Source organism: Sciurus vulgaris (assembly GCF_902686455.1).
Source record: "Sciurus vulgaris genome assembly, chromosome: 6".
Classification (NCBI taxonomy): Eukaryota; Metazoa; Chordata; class Mammalia; order Rodentia; family Sciuridae; genus Sciurus; species Sciurus vulgaris.
In genome coordinates this window covers 127,462,258-127,484,717 of record NC_136466.1, presented here as the reverse complement: position 1 = coordinate 127,484,717, position 22,460 = coordinate 127,462,258, and the positions used below count along the sequence as shown (strand labels likewise).

The following is a 22,460-nucleotide window of genomic DNA, read 5'->3' as shown; positions in this document are numbered from 1 at the left end:
GTTTAGTCTATTTCCTCTAGATGTATTCTCAGAAAAAATAAGGAAGTTGTCTAGTAAGGTTAGAATGGGAAACAAAGTAACTTGTATCTCAAAACCAGAGAACAAAAAAGGACTTGAAATGATCATCTGCATTTTTCTTTGTGCCAAACTCCATAGAAAACAAAAACAACAACAAAAAGCAGGGTACTATATGAACAAATTCAACATAAATGAACAGGCCCAGTAGGTAACTCTCTCCCCAGAACTGTATTTTCTGTAGAATCCACCACGTATTCTACTACACACAGTTTCCACAACACAGAACCATGTCTTACCTAGGATATTAAATTTTGAAAAAAATGAAGGAGATTTAAAATTGAGCAGTGGCAGGAGAAGCCCTATGAGGTAAAATGGTACTGTCCTGGACTTATTCCACCATTTTTCAAACTGTTGGACTCCTGTGTCATTGGCATAGAAAATCACAGAGCCGTTGTCAGGATGGTCACCACTCTCAGCATTTGGACAAATCACTGCAACAGGAAAACACCACATTAAAGAAGATCACGAAAGTAGAAAGTCTACCCCCACAGAATGTTACTTCCTCAACTTTTACCATGAACACTAAACTCCTCTATGACAGAAATGCAGTTATATTTAGGTACATTAGGAATTTTTCACCTGAATTAAAGGTGAGGGAATCTTAGAAAATTTTGAGGTACACTCTTAACCTCTGTTGAAAACTATAAAAATATCTCATCAAACATCCCTTAGTGCTAGAGAGAAAATATTGGACCAACTGGCATATTTGTACAATAACATAAAAACAGTCATTCAGAATAACTGTTGCACTATTAACTCATACAAAAAACAAAGGGCAGGCTTTTTTTTTTAAATTCATTTTTTGTTGTAGATGAACAGAATATTTTTATTTATTTATTTTTATGTGGTGCTGAGGATCAAACCCAGTGCCTCACAAGTACTAGCTAAGTGCTCTGCCACTGAGCTACAGTCCCACCCCTGCTGGTTTCTTTTAATATAAACAGAATCTTTTTTTTTCTTTTTTTTTTTTTTTTTGCGGTACTGGGGATCGAACTCAGGGCCTTGTGCTTGCAAGGCAAGCACTCTACGAGGTGAGCTATCTCTCCAGCCCAATACAAACAGAATCTATAGGTTTGCAATAAAACGCAGACATTACTAGAATAGCTATATGATACCTCCTAAACCTAAACACTGGTGAAAACTTAAGAGCCTTGAATTTTAGCAATCCAAAATAATTCTGGAAGTTTATCACACTTGATAGAAGCTCAACAGCTCAAATGACATTCAGAGAACTGGAAAATTAGTAAAATGCATGTATGTGTGTATTATGTACATATATGTATAATTTTTTTTTCTTTTTGGTGGTATTGGGTATTGAACCCAGAGATGCCCTACCCCTGAGCTACACCTCCAGCTCTTTTTACTTTTTATTTTGAGATAGTCTTTGGAATTATAGGCATGTAGCACTATGCCTCAAAAATTTATTTTTTCTTAACATTGTTTTACAGGTGGCAATTTCTTCTGTTATTAGATACAGTACAAATTATTCTGTTTCTAATTTCATAATAGAGCTTTTGCTAGTAATCAGCTCTTTGGAAAGCATTCTTAATACTAGTGAAAATCACACTCAACACTGTCATATTCATCACTTATCAAGGAGAAAGAACATTTATTGTCAAATTTATTATGAATTTTATTCTCTATCCATTATTTGGTATGCCACAAAGCCAAACATTTAACTTTCTCTCTCATTCTTTTTTTTGGGGGGCAGGTATCAGGGTTGAACTCAGGGGTACTTGACCACTGAGTCATATCCCCAGACCTATTTTATATTTTTTTTAGAGATAGGGTCTCACTGAGTTGCTACCTCACTTTTTGCTGAGGCTGGCTTTGAACTCAAATCCTTCTGCCTCAGCCTCCCGAGCCCCTGGGATTACAGGGGTGTGCCACCATATCCAGCTTCTCTCATTCTTTCTTAGCACCTTAATATGTACCTTTTTCTTCTATGCTCTGGACAAAAATTTTCTTTGCTAACTGTAGTAGTTAAGAGCACAGGCTACAGAAGTCAACTGACCAAATAATTAATCCCACTTCTGCTACTTAACAGATGTTCTTGGGCAAATTAACTTCTCTATGCTTTGGATCCTTCATCTACAAAGTGGACCTAAAAGTGTTATCTTATAGTGTTGCTATGTAACATTTAGAACAATGTCTTTGCCAAGTAAATATTCAATAAATGTGAGTTGTAATTATTTTGAACTAACAGAAGTGGGTTCTTACTTTATTTACCACACTGTTCAAAATGAATATTAGAAGATAAATCAAGACAGGCTGATATCAACGTAAGTTATCACTATGCAAAGTAAACTGCTGATGGTACTTTCCAAATTATCAACATAATTGTAATAATTACGACCTTATGGATGAACTTACTCCCTACTGGAGGAGAAATTCTATGAGATAATTAATAAACTAGTTCCATCAATGGTATCAGAATAGCTATACAGCAAAATCATTTTCTCTCTTAAGATAAGGTCCTTTGAGGGCTGGGGAGATAGCTCAATTGGTAGAGTGCTTGCCTAACAAGCACAAGGCCCTGGATTCAAACCCCAGCACCACAAAAAAAAAGATAAGGTCCTTTGAAAATTCTGGAGTAAGGGACAGGGTGCAAGAGATTTTAGTATAGTAATTCAAAGGTATATATGTGTCCTCAGGAATAAAAGCTGGTTCTTCACTCACTCATTTTCAAAAGTTAACAAATGAGACTATAATCAGGTTTAATTAAGGGGCAAAGTAAGACATTGGAAAGTATGCTTCATAAGAAGTGGAACTACTGTCTGTTTGTTGTTATATCCCCAGTGCCTATAACAGTTTATGACACACACTGGGCTTTATAAATATTAGTAATCAATGTGTACCTCCATAAAAATGACAGCAATTTAGCATTCCTGAAATCTAACTTATAAAGCTTCAGGTAATGTTTAAGGTTAACGGCAAAACTGTTAACAAGGTTACAGTAGTGTTTATATTCGTTTTCCCTATGATTTCCATATTGGTTTAAATCTACTGGATACAAGTGGTTTATATTAATTTTTTAAAATTTTTATTCTTCTTTGGTGCTGAAGATTCAACCTAGGATCTTCCACATACTAGACATGTGCTCTACTGCTGTGCTACCTTCCCAGCCCCAAGGGTTTATTTTTAGTAAATGAATTAAAGGGAAATTTTATTAACCTCTATTCAGTATCAGGAAATTATTTTATTGGTTACAAATATGTGTAGCCTATATATTAGTAACTAAAACATTATACATCTAAAATTAAATTAACTGAGAACTATGTTTCTAGACACCCAACACAAGAAGTGATATAGGTTCTTAAAAATTGATTATTCAGAAAAATATGGATACTCTGGGTATAACTGAGTTGTACAAGTTGAGCATCCCGTATCTAAAATGCTTGGGAACAAAAGTATTTCAGATTTTGGACTGTTTACATAGATTTTACCAGCTGCACATATCTCTTTTTTTCTGGGTGATGCTGGGGATAGAACTCATCACCACAAGCATGCCAGGTAAGCACTCTAGCGCTGAACTACATCCCCAGCCCTCCAGTCTGATTTTGGAATATTTTGCATTTCAGATTTTTTAATTAGGGATGTACAACCTGTATGAACTAAGTACTGTCTAGTTCACATTAACACAACCTATTGACTAGATCACATCAACACAAACTTTTTTGGTTTTTTGTTTTTTTTTTAAACATATCAGTTACCAATAATTAAGAAGCAGCTCAGTTAACAAAATAATATCACACTTTTCATTTATGTAAAATAAGTTCATAGGTTTTAGTTTAAATTCTTTTTGGAGCAAGGTAAGGAATAAAGAAAGAAACTAAATACCAAACTACTTACCAGGGTCGCTATTATTGGTTCTCAGTATAGTGTCTGTGTCATTAATGTGATGGATAAAATCTAAAAATTAAAGACAAAAACATAGTTTAACATTGAATGAAAGATGCTGAATCGATTACCCCTAAAGTCTTTTATTTATAAAAATATTTAAAATATCTACCATGTATAATAGTATCTAGAACGGTGAACCAAAAAGACTTTATTATTAACAGTTTCACTTTCTGCAGCTTTCTTTATTTACAGGAATCATCATATCATTGGCTTCAGAGTCCCACTTTGAAAATTTTTATATAATTGAATATTTTTTTAAAATCTAGGTAGTTTTTGGGGCTGGAGTTCTGGTTCAGTGGTAGAGCACTTGCCTGGCACATGTGAGGCCCTGGGTTTGATACTCGGCACCACAAATAAATAAATAAAAAGATCCATTGACAACTAAAAAAATATTTAAAAATAATCTACCTACAAGACTAAATTAAAAATAGTAAAAGTGCTGGAATGTAGATAATATGTACAATTATTTCCTATACTCACATTAAGTACAGTTACATTTAAATAAAGTTCTTAAATATGTAAAAAAGAAAAACAACAATCATACATATGTAGCCAAACTTACTTGGAAAAATCATTAAAGTATAATACATGCTTTTATGGATCCAAGACTGTATAGTAATTATTATATTCACGAGAACCACTGAGTTAAAGGAAGTACCAAAGAAAAAAACACATATAGGCATGGTATATTAATATGAGGTCATACTGAATTAGGGTAAGCCCTAAAGTTAATGATTGGTGTCCCTATAGAAAAAGTAAAATTTAGGTGTGCACAAAAACACATATCTATACACTTACATGTATGTATATCTTTGTACGTATTTATATAAGTGTATAGGTATATAAATATAAATGTATGTACATATATTGCTTCTATATATTTATAGATTAGCCCAGTTTAGATTTAGAAGCTCACTTAAAATATTAGGATTAAGTTTGTAATTAATTGAGTTAAGTTTAAACTACAAATAAACCACTTAAAAATAATAACTAGATTGGAAGCAGCTTTCTTTATGGATGATGTGATAAACAAATATCAAAAGTACACCTACAAAATTATTAGAATTAACAAGAGTCTGGCAAATTTGCTAGACTCAAACATACAGAAACTGGTTTATAATACCAATGAATAATTGGAATATCTGATTAAGATATATCATTCCTGGAGTGATGAAAATATTCTGTTTCTTGAAGGAGGTGTGGGTTTTATGGATGTATCCATTTGTCAAAACTGGCGAATATTCAAGTATTTCAATGAATAAATTCTATCTAAAAAAGAACTACACATATAATAACAGTTGAACTGGTGTGACAAATATGTACAATGTGGATCATGCTTTCTTTTTTTTAATATTTTTTTTAGTTGTAGATGGACACAATACATTTATTTGATTGTTTGTTTGTTTATATGTGGTGCTGAGGATCAAACCCAGTGCCTCACATGTGCTAGGCAAGCACTCTACCACTGAGCCACAATCCCAGCCCGGATCATGCTTTCTTAATAGTATTGCTCCCAAAGGGGAGAAAAAAAACCTTACTATTTTTTGTATATAAAGCACAGACATACATACAGTTCATGAACAAATCTACATTATATCTGAGATATTAAAATTTAATGGGAGGGGCGATTAGGGAGAAAAAATACCTAAAAGGTTCCTTAAGGGGGCAATAATGAAAAAACAGTTGAGAAACACTACTACAGATGATTGCAGAAAGACATGTTGACAACTGTTGAAGCTACGGGGCGGGGGGAATATGTAGGTTCCTTATACTGCTGTTTCCTTTGTATGTTTGAAATTTTCTATAACAAAGTGCACATGTTGTATATTAAATTAAAATCACATTTGAAAAAAAATTTAAGGTACTGAGGAAGAATTCTCAAAAAAAATATGCAAGAACTTTATCAAGAAAAATTTAAAGGCTTATAAGCAGAGAATTATGCCATGCTGCAATCAAGGATAGGAAAACTCAGTATTCTAATTATGCAAATTTTCTCCACACCTATAAATCCACTGTAATTCTAATCCACTTCTAAACTCAGTACCTTAAAGGCATCAATATGGCATGTTGACTTAAAAGTTGAATGCAATTTCAATCAAATCCTAATTGTATTTTTCTGGAACTTGACAAGTTGATTTTAAAATGTATAGGTCCATAGACCTTAATGGAAAAAATTATGGATTTGAAATTAAAGTCAAGGCAAGCCAATAACTAGAAGATATTTGTAATATGATGGATAAAAGAGCTCCTATAAATAGGAAAATGATCAACAATCCAATTGTTGGGAGAACATGAATAAGTTACTTTACACAATTAAGAAAAGATGTCTACTGTCACCCCTCATGAACAGAAACACAAATAAAAACCACATCCTGAGTGATAAAATTTGTCTACAACACCTGTTGAGAGAATGTGGAAGGAGGGAAACTTTCATAATTGCCGGTACCAGTGTAACTGGTAAAAGAAGGATAAAGAATAATTTGGCAATTTCTAACAAGGTTGAAAAAGTGAATATTCCAATTTCTAGAAGTTTGTCTTACAAGGAAACAGAAATAAGTATGTTTAAAAAGTGCTACTTGTAATAGCGAAATAAAGTAAATGTTCATCAACAAGAAAATGGATGAAAAAGTGTTAGTATATTAAAATTATTAAATATGGTAAAGCAGTTACAATGAACTGTGTATTAATAAAGATGACAAAAAGCAAGTTGCAAAAGAACTTGAATAGATTAAAAACATGAAAGACAACACTACATGTTGTTCACATAGTTATGTGGTAAAAATTCAAAAACATGCATGAGTGAAAAACACCAAATTTAGGGAAGAAGGAAAATGAAACTGTGAAGGGGACTGCACATGTGGCTTCAATTATATCTGTAATATTTTATTTTCATAAGAATAGAGAACTATGCAACAGAATGAAACTAAACCCATATCTCTCACCGTGCACAAAACTAAACGCAAAATGGATTAAGGACCTCGGAATCAGACCACAGACCCTGCAGATTATAGAAGAAAAAGTAGGTCCAGATCTTCAATATGTCGGCTTAGGACCAGACTTCCTTAACAGGACTCCCACAGCACAAGAAATAAAAGCAAGAATCAACAACTGGGATAGATTCAAACTAAAAACCTTTCTCTCAGCAACGGAAACTATCAGCAATGCAAAGAAAGAGCCTACAGAGTGGGAGAAAATCTTTGCCAATCATACTTTAGATAGAGCACTAATCTCCGGAATCTATAAAGAACTCAAAAAACTCTACACCAAGAATGCAAATAACCCAAACAACAAATGGGCTAAGGAAATGAACAGACACTTCACAGAAGATCTACAAGCGATCAACAAACATATGGAAAAATGTTCAACATCTCTAGTAATAAGAGAAATGCAAATCAAAACCACCCTCAGATTCCATCTCTCCCCAATTAGAATGGCGATTATCAAGAATACAAGCAACAACAGGTGTTGGCGAGGATGTGGGGAGAAAGGTACACTCATACATTGCTGGTGGGGCTGCAAATTAGTGCAGCCACTCTGGAAAGCAGTGTGGAGATTCCTTAGAAAACTTGGAATGACCCAGCATTTGACCCAGCTATCTCACTCCTTGGCCTATACCCAAAGGACTTAAAATCAGCATACTACAGAGATACAGCCACATCAATGTTCATAGTTGCTCAATTCACAATAGCCAGATTGTGGAACCAACCTAGATGCCCTTCAATTGATGAACGGATAAAGAAACTGTGATACACACACACACACACACACACACACACACACACACACAGGAATATTACTCAGCCATAAAGAATGATAAAATTATGGCATTTGCAGGCAAATGAATGAAATTGGAGAATATCATGCTAAGTGAGATAAGCCAATCTCAAAAAAACCAAAGGACGAATGATCTCGCTGATAAGTGGATGATGACACATAATGGGGGAGGGAGGGGTTAGTGTTAGGATTAGAGTTAGGGTTAGGGAGGGGGGCAAGAATGGAGGAAGGAAGGACTGTATAGAGGGAAAAGAGGGGTGGGAGGGGTGGGAGAGGTGGGGGGGAAGGAAAAAATAACAGAATGAATCAAACAACATTACCCTATGTAAATTTATGATTACACAAATGGTATGCCTTTACTCCATGTACAAACAGAGAAACAACATGTATCCCATTTGTTTAAAATAAAAATTAAAAAAAAAAAGAATAGAGAACTAATATAAATTTGGTAAATGTTAAAATACTAAAGCTTGTTAGTGGGTATAATGGTATTTATATTAACTCCTGCATTTTTTTGTAGTTTGAAATGTTTCACAATTTTTTGACAATAAAAACATTTGGTAATAAAACATTTAATTAAAATGCTAATTTTATTGTTTAAAATAAGAGTAGAACTCCCGACCCCTTACTTAAATAGTAGTACAGAGACTAGCTTTCATGTAAATCCACAATTTAAATATATAGTTTATTTAAAGGCAGTTAAACATATTAAGTTTTAGGTCTATCAGTTATTAGGGAGAAATAATTTGGAATCTTATGTAATATAAGATGAACTTCCTGTATTCAACTTAAAAAACATTATAAAGAGCATGCGATCTGAATTTCTAAGACTCTCTTCAGAATTCGAGTAGCTTATTCGGGCAGATTATAATTTTGTAGTATATAAATAATATATTTATCACATGAATTCTATTATTCTACTATTTCCTAATTTTAGAGCCTAATGTTTTGAAAATAAGTACCTGAAACTTATTTCTCCTAGTCTACACATCAAATTCTTTAGCAACAAACACTAATGATTTTTATAAACTTTTCTGTTACAATACTAAAATTTTGTGGAAAAGATTAAAACAATGCTGAAAATAGCTACTGAGTTATGGAAATATTTTATATTAATTAGAGAATGAAGGAATATTATTTACTCGAAAATTAATGTTTGCAAATGAACATACATATTATATTTGATATCACAATCATGAAAAACAAACTGAACCATAAATTTTCCAAAATTACATACTTATATTACTTCTTATTTTGTATACCTAAGTCCTAGAATTTAAGGTTGGAACTACAATAGTAATTGTATTAGAAAGTAATTGCATTAAACTGTATGATAACAATACTTACTAAAAATAAACTTTCCAGTATTAAAAAGAAAATTAGACATAAGCACCCAATAAACTATCATTGCTCCAATGAGAGACACCAAGGAGAAAAGGAGACTTGACCACTGTCCAAAGGAACCAAAATAATATCTGCAGACATCTGGATATTCCCAGGTAGTGGTATCCAATGAACCTAGAGAAAATCAAAGAGAAAGAACAAAAACAGGTGCAGGTCATATATTCCATATTGATAATGTGTGTTTCTCAAATTAACTGAAAACATTTAGCAAAAGATTACAGATATTTTACCACCAGAAATAAATGCATTTAAAAAACACAGAAGCTGGGGGGTGGTACATGCTCGTTAGCCCAGCGACTCAGGAGGCTGAGGGAGAAGGATCACTAAATTTGAGGCAGTTTGGGTAACTTAGATTTCGTCTTAAAATAATAACATGGTATCTTTTTCTCACTTGTTCAGCTCTTGTTCTTTGCTCTTAGATATGATTTTATATTTTTCTTCCAGCAGATATGTTGCTAAATTTACTTCTAAGCTTACTATTGTGAGCTTTGTAGTTCTAGTTATTGATTCTTAACCTTATATGCAATTTGCTTTCATATCTCTAATAGTGCTAGTAACTTAGCATTTTTAATAAAAATCTTTTCATATGATATAATTCTAAGTCTTTTCTACTTTTGTTTCATTTGTTTTTTTTTTTTTTTTTTTTTGATACTAGAGATCTAACTACCACCAAGCTCATTCTTTTCTAGTTTTTATATTGATTTTTATTTTTCACTTCATTTGATAACTCAAAAAAACCCTGAACAATTATGAGTATTACTATGGTTTAATGGAAACATTAAAGTGGAGCATTACTACTTTAATAGGAATAGCTTTAGCATTTTATCACTTTAGAATGATACTTGTATGAGTTTGGGAATAGATAAGACATTAACATGGCTTTTTGTTTGTTTGTTAGGGGTGCTTTAAACACTAAGCTACATCACCAACCCTTTTGTAAAATTATTTTTTATTTTGAGATGGTCTTGCTAAGTTGCTTAGGGCCTCACTAAATTGCTGAGACTGGCCTCAATCTTGAGATCTGCCTCAGCCTCTTGAGTTGCTGGGATTATAGGCCTGTGCCACCAGACCCAGGACTAGGCTGTACCACGTTTAAACAGTGCCTTTCACTTAAGAATTTTAATCAGGAGTATTTGCTTAACTCTATTACTGTCTGTTTTGGAATCTATTGATATCATTGTGGATATTTCTTTAATGTACTGAATTATGTTGGATTTCATAATAATGAAACATCTTTGCTTTATGAGAATATACCTTACTTTCAACATAGGGTATTGTTCTTTTGAAATACTGCTTTTTCCATCTGATAATGCTTTATTAAGAAGTTTACAGCAGTCACAAGCCTGTAATTCCAGTGGCACGGGTCATGAGTTAAGAGCCAGCCTCCATAACTTAGTGAGGCCCTAAACAACTTAGCAAGATCCTGTCTCTAAATAAAATATTAAAAAGGGCTGGGGTATGTGGCTCAGTGGTTAAGCACCCCTAGGTTCAACTTCCAGTACCAAAAAAATAGTTTTCAATCATATATTTTTCTTTTTCCTTTTTTTTTTTTTTTTTTTTTTTTTTCCAGGGATTGAGCCCAGGGATACTTTACCACTGAGAAACATTCCCAACGCCCCCCCCCCCGCCCCTTTCCCCTAAATTTAGACGCAGGGTCTCACTGAGTTGCTTAGGGCCTCTTGAAGTTGCTGAAGCTGGATTTGAACTCCTGATCCTCCTGCCTCAGCTCCTGAACCACTGGGATTATAGGCATGTGCCACCACACCCAGCTATTTTTATTTCCTTATTTGTTACTATCAGATTTTGTATTAGGTTGTGTTGACTTAGTAAAATAGATTAATACAAATTTATCCTTTTAAATTATATGGAATAGTTTTAAGTACCGTGGTGCTTCCTGTTTTTTTTTTTTTTTAAACAACTATAGAGAAAACCAGTAGAAGCTATGTTCTCATTTTTAAAAAAGACCCTGAATTAAGATATGCACTCACTACATATGTTTAAAGAGGTCTTTCAAGTTCAGTCAAAACTGAAAAAGAGGGCTGGGGATATAGCTCAGTTGGTAGAGTGCTTGCCTCACAAGCACTAGGCCCTGGGTTCAAATCCCCAGCACCGAAAAAAAAAAAAAACTGAAAAAGAGTAAAATTAAGGCTAAACTTTCTCATTTAGGAACTAGAATAAATCCTTTTTTTAAGATTTTTAAACAATACTCTCCAAGTGACTAAGATGACATTTGGTACCTAAATAAAGAAGCTGCTTAAAGCCAGGCAAGGTGGTGCATGCTTATAAACCCAGTGACTTTGGAGGCTGACACAGGAGGACCACAAGGTCGAGGCCAGCCTCAGCAATTTAGCAAGACACTGTCTCAAAATAAATAAATAGGACTAGAACTGGGGATGTAGCTCAGTGGTAAAGGTGCCCTTAGGTTCAATCACCAGTACCAGAGAGAGAGAGAGAGAGAGAGAGAGAGAGAGAGAGAGAGAGAGAGAGAGAGAGAGGGAGGGGGAGAGGGGAGAGAGAGAGATAGGAGAATAAGAAGAAGGAGGAGGAGGAGGAGGAGGAGGAGGCGGCAGAAGGAAAAGAAAGAAAGTTGCTTAGTGGAGACAAGAAAAAACTAGAGGTAAAATTGGGTGAGTTGGTTTATACATACTAAGAGCAAATGAAATAATGCATGTGTATTTAGGTCCTAAATTACTTTAAAATGACCTAAAAAGATATTTCCCTCATCCAATAGGCAGGTGTGATAGTGCACACCTGCAGTCCCGGCTACTGGGGAGACTGAGGCGGAGGATCACTTGAGTTTACAAGTTTGAGCCCAGGCTGGGTTGAGACAGCCTGGGTAACAATGTGATACCCTATTAATAAAAAAAAAAAAATTTCTTAACCCAGAATTTATATAGATGAGCAGAGGCAATGTGCTCACAAAACTTTGTAAGAATTGCTCACATTTTCATATTTTTCTATTTATAATTTTTATTTTTAGAAGATTCTAACATTTAGGTCTTTTGGTATGGCTAGGTCAAAACAAGTAACCAATACTAATAATAACCATAGAATTCTAAATTTAGTTCTGACAAAGACCTGATTTTAAAAATACAACTTTTAATTACTCTTATGAGGAAACTAGAAACAAAGTGAAGGCATTCTGCAAAGAACTCCCAGTTTCTCTGTATTTCGAAGGCAGCCACTAATGCATTAACAGATCAGGTCAGTTGAAAGTTGTGAATTAGAGAAGTAAATCTTTTAAGTACAAAATTGACAGACATGTGGAATATACACATTAGGATCTGCCTCAATGGCAAATAACTTTATTAATACCCTAATTAATAATCTTATTTTTACTGTGTCAAATTCTTACATATAGTTCGTGATTTCACCACTCTGTAGCAGCAATAAAGTGTTAAAAGGCCCATCAGTATGATGACACACATTCCAGTGGTAAATCCAGCCTGGAATATAGAACAACATATATCATCATGTAAGAATAAATTCATATATAATTATAGTATGTGACCCTAAACAATCATAGAAACCTGATAATCAAAAACTATTTAACCATCAGTTTAATGAATTGTATGTCATTTTATTATAAGACAATAGAGAGAGACAACATTTTCAGACACAAAGTATGCTAAAAAATTATATTACCTGTTTTATGCCCCAAGGAATACTTAGTATAGATGTTCCCATCATGGTATTCCAAATCATAAAACTGAAAACACAGAATAGCAGCCATTAAAAGGCGGAGTTAAACTCTTCAAACATTTTCATTAAGGAAAAAATTAAAATAATCAGTAAATTGTATTCCTATACAGTTCAAGTCATGCTCCAAAAATTAATTTTACTCACATTGTTACTAAACTGGTATTTTTACCATATCCTTCAGTGCAACTTTGAAGTTTATAAGCAGAACCCAATGGACTATATACATAGCATTCCTCAGGAGCTGGAACTACATGGTCTGGAGCAATCTGGTGAAAAAGAAATAGAAATGTCAGAAAAAGTGAATGTGCAAACTAGGATACATTCTATACATCAGAGTACTAATGGCAGACATGTTTCTAAATACCATGAATAAACAGTATGCATCCCTGATTAGTGAATTAAAATATTTTTTCAAATGTAGAAGATCTAAAGGAACATAAATTTATGCAACTGTCAAAAATATTTTTCTCTTCATCCCCATGAAAAAGGAGGAAAAAGAACAAGCAAAGAATGAGATTAAGGAAATCTAAATGGAGTAGACTGGCCTTAAGTGAGGAGAATTTCAAGAACCAAATGGTCACTGAACTCTGATGAGAGGATAGTTTCAGCAAAGAGACAGGCAGGGATCTCAGAATATAAATAATTGAGGAGTCAATGGAGGTAAAGAAGTAAATAATAAATACAGACAATTAAAAAAATGCTTTATGGGCTGGAGTTGCAGCTCAGTGGTAGAGTGCTTGCCTAGCATGTGTGCAGTGGGTTCAATCCTCAGCACCACATATAAATAAATAAAATAAAGATTCATGGACAACTAAAAAAAAAAAAACTTTAACTATAACAGAAGAAAAAGGTGATCTAAGATGGGCTTAAAGAAAAGGCAAAACGAGAAATTTTTTTCTTTTTTTTTTGTACTGAGGATTGAACCCAGGGGTGGTTAACCACTGAGCCACACCCCCAGCCCTTTTTATATTTTATTTAGAGTCAGGGTCTTACTGAGTAGATAAGCGTCTCGCTAAATTGCTGAGGCTGGCTTTTAACTCATGATCTTCCTGCCTCAGCCTCTCAGACCACTAGGATTACAGGTGTGAACCACCTATGCTGGTACCACCTGGACCAACACAAAACAAGGATTTTAAAGGAAAATTTTTAAGTATGTAACAAAAGGAAAGGAGCCAATGGAGACTGAAGACATAACAGAAACATTTCTTATACATATAGCTCCCAAATTATTGTCTTCATTTCTTCCTAATTCTATCTTCCTATTTTAGAGGGAAAAGAATACTGCGCTTCCTGATAGAATTCTGCCCATCTCCCTAAGAATAGTTCTTTAAGAATAGGCAGTCCTAGGTTGGACACACTGTGGCACATCTGTAATTCCAGCCACTTAGTAGCTGAAGCAAGAGAATCACAAGTTCAAAGCCAGCCTCAGCAACTTAGTGAGACCTTGTCTCAAAGAACAAAAAAACAAACCAAAAAAAGGGCTGTGGAATGTGGCTCAGTGGTTAAATGTCCCTGGGTTCAATCCCTGGAACCAAAAAAAAAAAAAAGAGGCAGTCCTAAAAAGCACAGAACCTGACTGTTTATAAACTAATAGTTTTTTATATTTAGCATCTACTATGAAATTTACAACCCTGTGCTAGGTTTAGCATTCAAGACAATACATATATAGCTTCAAGCTTTAAATTCCAGTTGAAGGACACATCAGACAAGGATAGAAGATAACAAAAATCAACTCTATGGTATACTGCACCAAAGAAATAACAAATAACAACAGTAATGGAAACCAGAATAGTTGGAGAAGACTTCATGGAAGAGGTGGAGTATCTGGACTCAGTAGGAATAGAGGAGATGGGTTGTGGATTGGTACAAAATGAAAAAGCGTCATCCTTTTCCTTTTTCCTTCCTTGGTTTTGAGCCCAGGTCCTTGCGCAGGCTAGGCAAGTGTCCTATCACTGAGCTACATACACAGCCCTTTTTAATTTTATTTTGAGACAAGGTCTTGCTAAGGTGCCTAGTTGGCCTGAAATCGGTAATTCTCCTGCCTCAGCCTCTTGAGTAGCTGAGATTACGAGTGTGTGCCACCAAGCCCAGCATTTTCTTCTCTTTTTATGCATATGTGTGGTGGTGTCTTGAAGGCAAAGAATATCTTGAGTGTTATGCATGGTGTGGCTTTGGAAACAACCATTTCCCAGAGATACAAAGACATATGGAAAAAGGTCTTTTGCCTTCTCTTTACCCACAATCTTCTTGGGTCTGAATCCTGTTGTCCTCGGCCATGAGTAACAATTAAAAAGGACAGGCCATGTCTGTATTAGGCAGGAGAAAAACCACTATGGCTAGCAAAGCCAATTCAGAATATATGAAAATAAAAAGTTAGGGACAGGATAAGTAAAAAGTGGAAAGTTCTGGCAGTGTTCTTATACTGACTGTCTAGAGAAAGGAGGCAGAGTCAAACTGCCTCATGTACACCTCATTCCAGGTCCTGTGCCTGGTTTGTACTGTGTGAATGGGGAGACATAGAGAATGGGGGCGGAGGTGAGTGGCAAATTCATAGGAGACACAGAAATATTGAAGGGTAGACCCCACTCTGGTAGTGGTCTATGGTGGTGCTTTTCAGATTAAATATTACTATGAATCACACAGGGAACTTCTTAATATGTAGGTTTGCTTCAGTAGGTCTGAAATGAGGCCTAAAATTATCCATTTTTTTCCTAAGCCCTCAGTAATGCTGATAATGCCAATCTGTGCAGGCTACACTTTTATTAGCCAGTATCCAGGAGATATTGGAAGATAATGATTTTCTTCCCTTCCCTATTTTAGAAAAACATATTAAAGTAAATGGGAAAATTTTCATAAACCAAAATTCTTAACTCTATAACTGACACTGGTGGTTTTATTCTGTTATTCCCGGGGGGCGGGGGGGTATCTTTGGGATTCTTCTGAAGGTGAATGTGGATACATAAACACATTCATTAAAAATGGTTATATGACATTGTTTATTGTATATTTGCAGATTACTGTTTATATATTTTGATCTACTAGAGTCATCTCGGTGTCAGTTAACAAAAGGGATTCAACTTGGTGCACAATACAGACTTAGTTTCCAAACAAACCATGTACACTCAGGTCTAGACTCCCAGCTAGTATTTCTGAAATTTGCTTCCAAGAGTACAGCACCCAGAAGGTGTGAATTAGACCATAGATACAGGATTACATGTACTTCTCAAAGGGCTTAGATAATTCAATTATGGAACTAAGACATTATCATCACTACTGATGTAAAGTCCTGTGGAGGGTATAAAGTCCCCCAAATTTGAGAAATAAATTATACTACCTAGAACATTTTGGAAGTTTTTACTTTGGCCACACGAAAGGAGAATTAATGCTTACATCACATAGCTACTGCAAAGATTGAATGAGATACATATGTTTAAGTAATGTCCAGTCCTTGCCCCTTGGTAAAAATCTTGTATATGGTTCCTTTTTTCCTTTTTATTACTAATATCTATTTTAAGAATCATATTTTCTCCTAGAAAATTACCACTTTTTTAAGTTTTCAAGTTTCTGAATATTTTACATGTGACCATTCTGATAAGGAACCAAATTACTTACATATTTTTCATCCTACAATGATAAAACAAACAAAAAAGATCAAGGGTAATCCAACTATGGCAAATCTAGCCTTCACTTGATTACTTAAAGCCCTTTCAATAAGAATGTTTCTTCTGTTTTTAATGGCTATTAACAAAACAGAGAAAGAAAGATGGAATGTAGTCTACAAAGCCTAAAATTCTGTAGTATCTGGTTGTTTAACTCTTGTTTTTGATCTATAAAAGGATAATGCTAAATAGGAAAATATTACATGTATGGATGAACACATTACAGTTTCTCACTCCTCCAGAAAAATTTCTAACTTTGTAACTTCCCAGTTAAAAATTGAACAGACTAACGAGTATCTTATTGTTCATGTTTTAAATCAATGATCTAAGCTGCCACTTCAAAAGTAATTTATCTTCCTCAGAGATCTTGGGAATGGGGATAAGCAGAATTTAATCCAAAAAAACTCTCCAGGCTGTTGTCAACACAGAGAGTTTCAAATCTCTCTCTGCCAGGCTAGATAAGAATAAACTACACAGAGATGTAGATCACGTATTAATTACTATCTTTGACTTCACATAATGCTGTCCTTGGAATACAGCCAGCAAAACGTTCAACCACTGGGAGTTGCCCTGGTTTATGTTGTTCACTGTTCATTTCAATTTAACTTCAGGCAATTAGTAAGGCTTTGCCTCTTACCAGTGCCTTGTCTGCAGGAGTGGTGAGCCGGCTGTAGTAATGAATCCTCTTGTTCATAGCAGAGGCATGGTCACTAACCCTCTGAATGACATCATTCACGCTGACGATGTTTGTGGGCTCTATATAGAAAGGCCTAAAGAAGGGAATATATACTTGACAAAAATATATAAAAAAAGGCAGAAATTCTGGAAGTCAGCCATTGAAGAAAATAACTTCTTGTCCTCCATTAGAAATGGGATGCACAAAGGCAAGGCAGTTACTCCTCACTTTTGGTGGGAAAAGAAAATGTCACAAAAGAAGTATTATCCTATCCACAGAATAAAGTTTTTGTCTCATACTATTTTTACTTTAAACATACTTTCTAATCTTAAGGAATTTTCCAATAGAGGAGCATAACAGGAAGACCTTAAATCAGTTATTAAAAAGAAATACAGCAATGAAAAAAAAAAAAAAAAAAAAAGGAATTACAGCAGTTGTTAGTTTCCAACAATGAAACTTAGAAACAGCTTTAACTAGTCTCTTAAACAGTTTCTGGCACCCAATCAGAGAAATTACAGATAAAAATGTCCTACTGAAAAGTCTCTACTCTTTCTTTATAAGACAAGGTTATTTCCTAAAATAAAATTCTTATTTCTCAATTCATGTACCAAGGACTAGTGATCTCAATCATTTTCCTTGTGAGACTTACCCAAAGTAGTATGAAATGGAACATCAGGACACTAAAGATATTTTGCCTCATTCTAGTCTTATTGAATTTTGGTCATATACTCTATTATGCTATTATTTATATATACATCCTTCCCATCACGATGCCCTAATCAACTGCAGATTCTGGTTTTCAATCATTATTTTCAATCATCAACCCCTTCAGTTTCTTTCTGGAATTCCCTCCACTCCTTTCTTTTCACCTTTCCTTTCTTCTTCTTCCTTTTTTCTCTCTTTTTTTTTTCCCTTCCTTTTCTTCCCTTCCCTTCTTTCTTTCTCTCTTTTTCTTCCCTACCTCCTTTCTGCAGTACTGGGAATTGAATCCAGGGCCTAGTACAAGCTAGGCAAGTACTCTATCACTGAGCTACATCTCCAGCTATTTTGAGAAAGGGTCTTGCCAAGTTGCCCAGGTTGTCCCAGAACTTGTGATCTTCCTGCCTCACCTCCAGAGTAGCTGGGATTACAGGTGTGTGCTACCACACCTAGACTCTCATTTACTTTCTAAACATACCACTCAAATGGAAAGACCAGACAGAGTTGCACAAAAGGACTGCATTTCTCTGCTAATTCTCAGACCTCTAGAAGTCACAAATAACCCTGTGCCCAAACTGTAATTTGCCATTTCACATTATATACAGATCAAAAGAATTATGGAAAAAAAGAAACCAGGAGATCTATCATTGGCTTCATATAACTCTACACATATGGTTCTGAAAGAAGCTTAAAATATATTGAAGTATAGTAATACTTTGGGGAGACATTGTTAATTGCATTTTGAGGTAAGAACTTGGAAAGCCAAATAACTTGAAATTTAATTTCAGCTATTTTCCCAGCTAACTTTATATGATATTTGTGAATCTGCTAGTATAGATGTTGAACTTACTCTTGTCTAATTAGCATACAGAATCTTGGAATCTTTTATTATTTACTCTCCAACACAGCATGTAAATATTGTGGGTACTATCTAGGTCAATTCAACAAAAATGTAAGTAAAGCACTTAATAGAGCAAATACATGAGTATAGAGATATACATACAGCAAGCATATTACTGCTGAATGCATTAAATGGAATCAATAAATTTTAAGGGGATATAATGAAAAGAATGGTTCAGAGGCTACTTATTTGGTAGCCTAACAACTACCAACCCTCCTCTCTCTACTGTGACATTCAGTAAAAAGCAATATAAAATATTGTTATCTGGAAAAGGGTTTTACCATACCTGGAGTGACAATCTGTAGGGCATTCCCATCTTATTTGCAAGAATGGTGCCCCAAGAATGCCAATATTCAAGGCTGGGATTGTGGCTCAGTGGTAGGGCACTCACGTAGCTTGTGTGAGGGCACTGGGTTTGATCCTTAGCACCACATACAAATACATAAATAAAATAAAAGTATTGTGTCCATCTACAACTAAAAAAAATTTTTTTGAAAAAAGAATGCCAATATTCAGAGACTGAAACTAACCATGGGTTTCTAAAAAAATAATAAGTACTATACTGATAGAAAGAGGTACAGATGTTCTACGTATAGCTTTTGACTCTGAAAATGTAATGATATTAACATCAACCACTATGTGGATTTAAAGGCCTGCTGAAAAGCAGTTCAGGAAGTGCTAAACTTCTTGGCTCCCGGCCTCTTACAGAAGTGTTAACTGTACCAGCTCAGTTGGCGTGGGTACTATGAGAGCAGAATGAGTCTGAAAGTTTTTCTTTTCCAACTGTTTTCATCGAGATGCCGAGTGCCTGTTCAAACAAATATTTTGGAATATAGATTCTCTTTAAAAATATACAACTCAGCATAATTTAACTGAATTAACAGAAACATATGCTTATAGTCTCATTTGGGAGAGTGAAAATACATTTTTAAAGTGAACTTTACTTGGATCTTAAAACATTCTAAAAATTAAAAATACTACATAGAGAGTAATGTTCAGAATAAAACTTCTGAAACTTGAGCTTTTTTCTTTTGACTATAGTTTCACATGATTGCTTCCTATCAATGTTACTTCCCATTTTATGTAGCTCAGCTGTGCCACACTGAAAATAAAGAAGTTATATCTGTCTCACCTTGTAAATATTTATGGTCATGCCACAGGAAAAAATGCTTTTAATATTAAGTAAAATTTATAAAATATTTCAAAATGTGACTCAAACCCTATGTGTTCATTTAAAACATTTATAAACAGAGAAACCTTATTTCTACTAACACCTTTCCTGAGTTCCACTCCTTAAATTCCTTAAAATTTTTTGGCTTTTAAATCTGTCTCCACCCTTGTACCAACCAGTTATGCTTCTTTTAAGTTTAATAACAATTCCATGACTCTTAAGAAGGTTAATTCCAACATGGAGACCTTGACTTAAAACTGTCCATTTATTCATATCCCTGACAGGCTGGGATAATTTGTTAAAAAACGAAAAGGGAATCAGGTGTTCCAAAAAAGCTCATGCAAATAAACATTCAAAATAATGACCCGACTGTACTTGCTTCTACCTGCTTGGTATTTAATGTCTGCTGTGCAGTTTTTCACCAAGTTCACAGAAAAGAAGTTAATAAAGTTATTGTACCTAGCCATTTCTTATTGTTACTAGAAAAATATTGTTAATCTCTGGTTTGTTGACATGTTTCCAACTTCCTCTGATACCTATTAAAATCTCTTTCAAAAACCCTGTTCTATGGTCAAAAAACACATAAAAAATGTTCAACTTCTCTAGCAATTAGAGAAATGCAAATTAAAACTACACTGAGATTTCATATCACGCCAGCCAGAATAGCAATTATCTTTTTTTTCTGGTATCTCAGATTGAACTCAGGGGCACTTGATCACTGAGCCACATCCCCAGGACTATTTTATATTTTACTTATAGACACGGTCTCACTGAGTTGCTTAGCGCCTGGCTTTTGCAGCGCCTCACTTTTGCTGAGGCTGGCTTTGAACTCACAGTCCTCCTGCCTTAGCCTCCCAAGTTGCTGAAATTACAGGTGTGTGCCACCACACCTGGCAATTATCAAGAATACAAGTAACAATAAAAGTTGGCAAGAATGTAGGGGAAAGGGTTCACTCATACATTGCTGGTAGGACTGCAAATTAGTGCAACCATTCTGGAAAGAAGTATGGAGATTCCTCAAAAAACTAGGAACAGAACCACCATTTGACCCACTTATATCACTCCTTGGTATACGTTTGTAAGATTTAAAATCAGCATACTACAGTGATGCAGCCACATCAATGTTTATAGCAGCTCAATTCACAACGGCTAAGCTATGGAAGCAAGCTAGGTGCCCTTCAACAGATGAATGGATAAAGAAAATGTGGTGCATATTCACAGTGGAATATTATTCAGTCATAAAGAAGAATGACTATGACATTTGCCAGTAAATGAAAGAATCTGGAGACTACCATGCTAAATGAAAAAAGCCAATTCCCAAAAACCAAAGGTCAAATGGTCTCTTTGATTTGTGGATGCTAATGCAAAACAAGGGGGCGGGGATAATAGAAGTTCAGTGGATTAGACAAAAGGGAATGAAGGGAAGGGAAGGGGAATAGGAATAGGTAAGATGGGAATGAATTTGACATAACTTTCCTATTATGTATGTGAATACATAACAGTGAATCTCAACATTATATCCACAAGACTGGTATCCTAATTAGAATAATATATACTTGATGTATGTATAGTAAGTCAAAATACACTCTACTCTCATGTGTATCTAAAAAGAACAAATAAAAATAGATAAATAATAAAAACTGTAAGCGGCAGGAAAATAAGTGGTGAGAGATATGGTAAATGTGAGTTGGCATATGGAGGATTTCACATGCTAACAAAGGACTTAATCTTAAACAGAAGACCCCTCAGTCTCAGTTTTCTTTGCTGATAACTTTCCGAATCTGCAAACTTTAAAATGTTGGGGTACTCCATATTTCAATCCATAAACATTTTTCTCTATTCTCACTCTCTTGGTGGATTCATGTAGTCACACAACTCTAAATCCATGTATGTGTTAATGATACTTGAACTGTATTTCCAGACTGAATGCTTAGTCCGTGAAGCAAACTGCTCCCTGCCAAGCCTCCCTTACCCCATTCTCTTGGACTTCACTGTCTACCACATCAGCCTCTTCGCCCATCCTGAAATATTACAAGCACACGACTTCAGGACCTTCATTATTAATCTTAGGTAAAATCAAAGACTATCTAGATATTTGCACAGCTTGCTTCCTTACTTCTTTCAGCTCACTCCTCAAATGCCCTTTCTCAATGAGCATTTGACAGAGTTAATCACCATATCTGAAATTTCAACACCTCTTCTCTATCCTTCTATTTCCTATCCACCTGCTTTATATTTTCTCCTTAGCATCTATACTACCTAACATAATATATGCCTAATTATTTATTTTTGGTGACTTCTGGTATAAGTTCCATGACCAAGCTTTTTGTCAATTTGATCAGTCCCATATTCCCAGGGCCTAGTACAGTACCTGGCATATCATAGGAGCTCAATAAAATCTGATGAATGGATAAAGTATAAACCTGTATTACTCTAAGGAAAAATGAATTATTTTGAAATAACTTTAGATGACACACAGAAGTTAGAAAGAAT

General features: G+C 34.8%; 1 protein-coding gene across 13 annotated transcripts in view; it reads right to left on the bottom strand.

The window, feature by feature from the left end:
* Positions 1-22,460, bottom strand: part of SLC38A9 (solute carrier family 38 member 9) — a 102,023-nt gene that overhangs the window by 35,810 nt on the left and 43,753 nt on the right. For 12 of the 13 annotated variants that reach the window (XR_013764702.1, XR_013764703.1, XR_013764704.1 and 9 more), the window contains 7 exons: positions 17,158-17,290; positions 13,006-13,127; positions 12,805-12,868; positions 12,515-12,605; positions 9,103-9,273; positions 3,931-3,990; positions 315-509 (listed from right to left, as the gene is read on the bottom strand). Coding sequence is in view for 9 of the 13 variants with exons in the window: in XM_079145275.1 (XP_079001401.1) it covers positions 315-509; positions 3,931-3,990; positions 9,103-9,273; positions 12,515-12,605; positions 12,805-12,868; positions 13,006-13,127; positions 17,158-17,290 (836 nt within the window). In the remaining 4 variants the exon portion in view is untranslated. The remainder of the gene's footprint in view (positions 1-314; positions 510-3,930; positions 3,991-9,102; positions 9,274-12,514; positions 12,606-12,804; positions 12,869-13,005; positions 13,128-17,157; positions 17,291-22,460) is intronic. The other variant, XM_079145270.1, reaches the window with a different exon arrangement.